General features: G+C 52.3%; 1 protein-coding gene across 1 annotated transcript; it reads right to left on the bottom strand.

The window, feature by feature from the left end:
* Positions 1-60: 60 nt before the first annotated feature.
* Positions 61-3,550, bottom strand: LOC138957049 (sialidase-like). The gene has a single exon (XM_070328223.1). The coding sequence runs from the start codon at positions 2,003-2,005 to the stop codon at positions 83-85; it is 1,923 nt and encodes a 640-aa protein (XP_070184324.1). The 5' UTR covers positions 2,006-3,550; the 3' UTR covers positions 61-82.
* Between the last annotated feature and the right edge of the window lie 125 nt (positions 3,551-3,675).

Below are 3,675 nucleotides of genomic sequence, written 5' to 3' on the forward strand. Positions count from 1 at the left end.
TACTGACCCAAGCCCTTTAAACATTTGATAATGACCCCAAGCCCTATAAACATTGCACACAAGACATAAATGGTCCAGTCCTCTAGACATTAAATTTCCCACAAAATATGAACGGTTTGAGCCTTACCTTGCTGAAGGGCTGCTCGATGAAGGTGACGATGCCAGCACGCACCCTGTTCTTGAAGCCCCGCACCGTGCCCTTGGAGCTGACGATCTGCCTCTCGCTCAGGGTCTGTACGTCCTTCACGTCGCGCCGACCCGCGAAAGTCGCTTCGGTCTCCGTGCCGCACGTGCCGGCCGCCACCCCGTTGGTGCATCCTGCCTGCATGTTGACGTAGAACACCTCCTTGTGCTGGTCCTCCTCGCCACCCGCCATGCCGCTCTGCCCGCCGTACTCCGCTTCTTCCTTCTCTTCCATGAAGGAGCCATTCTCCGCGATGCCTGTCATGGAAGGAGGCCGGGACACGACTGCGGCTGCTGGCTTTCTCGCCACAGCGGGAGGAGGAGGAGTAGGAGGGGTCGGAGGGGCAGGGTGTTGGTTATGGTGGTGATGGGACTGGAGGTTGGTGTGGGGGTGAGGCTCGGGATAGGAGGAGGAGGAGGAGGAGGAGGAGGGGGAGGAGCGATCAGAATCCGAGGTCTTGGCGGATTTGTTTGGCGCGGCCGGTGCAGCGGCGGGGAGAGCCGGCCCTTTGTTGACAATGATTGTTGTGGAAGCAGCTTTTCTCTCCACTGTTGACGTGGCCGATCGAGGGTCAGCCGAGGGCGCTGCAGGGCCCGATGAATTAAATACCGCTAGGCTTCCCGAGGGAACGGGCGAGGAGGGGTCGGCTGACGAAGCACCAGACACTGCAGCCTTCTGCCCCGTACGAGTAGCCCCCGATGTAGGCCTATGTGCAGACGAGACGCTGAACGAGACAGAGGCCTCTCCAAGCGTGGGTGACGTTGGGAAGCAAGGAACGGAAGAGTACTTCAGAGATAGCGCTGGGGACGAAGCGTTGCTGGACACTGCTGACTTATCAGAGGAGGCGGGAGAGGAGGGGATGGAGGAGTAGGAAGAATGCGATTGCGCTGACCTCTCAGTCCTGGCATTAGCAGGGGAGGAGGAAGCCGAGGAGGAGAGGGAGAAGTAGGAGGAATCCGACACAGACTTCTCTGCAACCGGTGCGGTCTTATAGGACGTCGAGGAGGAGACGTGTTTAGTTGGAGGAGAGATGTAGTCGTCAGGAGGTAGAGAGGGCAAGGAGGCGAAGAAGTCTGTCTCTGCGGTGTTGAAGGCATCACTTTTAGTTTTACCGCTGTTCAAGGCACCACTTTTAGAGCTGGCGGAGGTGTTGTCAGGATAAGCATTTCCAGCACTGTTATAAGTACCGCTGTCGTTGCTGTAGGCACCGCCGTTGCTGTGATGGTCGTTGGACTTGATGGCCAAAGTAACCACACCACCGGAGCTGGCCATGCTGTTCGAACGAGGGAGTAAGGGCGGTGGTGCTGATGATCTGATCAATGGCGTGTTTGGTACTGAACATGCAGACCGCGGAGACTTGGCCGAGGGCGGTGGGGGTGCTGGTTCAGACTTTGCAGAGGGTGTTGCTGACGTCTGCTGCGTCGTCAGCAAGGGTGCTGGTGTTGGTTTCGGTTTCACGGGGGGTACTGTCACCACAGACTGGGACTTTGGTGAGGGTAACGACGAGAAGTTCACGTTTGTTGTACCGTTCTTGTCTCGAGGCGACAGGGGAGGCGGAGGTGCTTTCCTCTTGGTTTCATTTACAGTCACTGACGTTCTGTGGGTACTGCTGTCTGTCCGAACCTCTACTCTGTCATCTAGCATCTGAGTAAAGTCGCCGCTCCGTCGAGATTTCACCGGGGAGGTGAGGGGAGAGGAGGTCGATGATCTGACACCGTTGCAAACGACAGTGACGGTTGTGGAGTGTTTGGGGAGAGTAGGAGGGACGGGACTCTTACCCCCCGCCTTGTCCATTGATCTCTGCATAGCTGTTGGTCTCATTAGTTTGTCATTCTTAGCAGAAAGACGAGGATGTATATTACTCTTTGCCCCTCCCTTTGGGCGTGGTATCTACAACCTTTGGATCAAGCTGTTGGTATTACGATTTATCGCAATTCATTGGACAGACATGCTCGTTATCACGGGGATTAAAGTTGTAAAAAAAGCCTTTGACAGCACACACGCACGCGTCCAATTGTGTTCTTTGATTCGAAACTTAAATTGTTTTTGTCAACTGAAAGCTTCGTCTTTGAATGACAGGTGGTAGGCTTTCTACTTATAAATTTCGTTTAAAAGTATGTTCTTCGCTGTCTAAATCCAAAGATAAGATCGCACTTTACCGATAACACGAGACGTGCAGATTTATTCAGTTTATGTCTCAGATAACAACTTCACTGTATGCGGCCTTTGGTTCAAGGCTTAGCATTGTTCTCTTGCGTTACTGTTATACATCCGGGGTGAGTATGACACACGAAGACAAATGAATTTCTTTTGTACTCAAACCATGAAGAGGAAGAAGCGACAGGTTTACTTACTGTACTGTCGCGTGTGGTGTAGCCCGTTGCGATCAGACGTGTAAGTGTACGGCAAGCACATTTTACCTGTGAGGGTTTCTGTCTGTTTTCGCTCACTGAATCCTTGCTTTGAGTAGCTTGACATCTGATAGGACTAATCCTTGCAACGGGCACAAGCCTTTCCCATCTCGATTTCGCGAAAACAAAGTGTCACGTCGCTTGCTGTCAACAAAAGGTCTCAGCGACAGACACACACGTAACACAGCTGATAATAAAAACGAGTTATAGCACTTCTGCCTCTTTCAGTGTGGCAGAGAAAGCGTATCGGCGCTTATACTCTTCCTTTCGATTCTCGGGTGTAGGCCGGCTGACTATGTCATGTTTACCACTGGAATCAGCGAAGCCTGTCTGGCGGTTGTATTAAATCATTCATGAGATCTTCCCTCGAGCTCAGGCCGTGGAAGATAGGGTTGGGTATACACACACACCGGCGGCGAACACGGTTCACAGTCTATGATGCGATTATTTCGGACACGACTTTATCTCTCAAGCGTGGCTGAAGAAATTTTACAGTCAGAAAAGCTCGACTGCTCCGAATCCTGCCCCTGCCATGCGGGCGTAGCTCTCCTCTGCGGTAAAACTGTCATTTGTCACAGGCTCCTGTTTTCAAGTGTCGTCTGCTCCTGGTGTGCCTGCCCGGGGCTTGCGCGTTGTGTCCCCTAGGGGTTTACTGGTCTACCTCACGCCCACTGACGGGAACAAAATCAACAACAGAAGTCAGCGTTGTTATTTCTGCAAAAAAAAAACTGAGCGACAAAAAGTGATGCTTACTCCGGTTTTCTGAAGGCCTATGTTGGGCGTGGCCCGCTCTCTCCCTCAGTCGGTTTCTTGATTTTTCTGCGGTGTCGTCTGCTGTGCGAGCCGGCGTAGCCTACACGCGACAATGCATCTTAGTTGTGACGTCACGTAGTATGAAAGTATTGAACTGTCTCGGCTACACGCGGACCTGTTTGCTAAAAGCCTGTTGGTTATACTCAAGCCACGAATGACATCTTTATCACCTTCTCTCTCTCTCTTCGCAATCTTTATGGGAGTGCAGAACTAGCCAAGTGTGAAAGCAGCTTCAGAGTAATAGGAGAGAGAGAGAGAGAGAGAGAG

Source organism: Littorina saxatilis, unplaced genomic scaffold, assembly GCF_037325665.1.
Source record: "Littorina saxatilis isolate snail1 unplaced genomic scaffold, US_GU_Lsax_2.0 scaffold_1967, whole genome shotgun sequence".
Lineage (NCBI taxonomy): Eukaryota > Metazoa > Mollusca > Gastropoda > Littorinimorpha > Littorinidae > Littorina > Littorina saxatilis.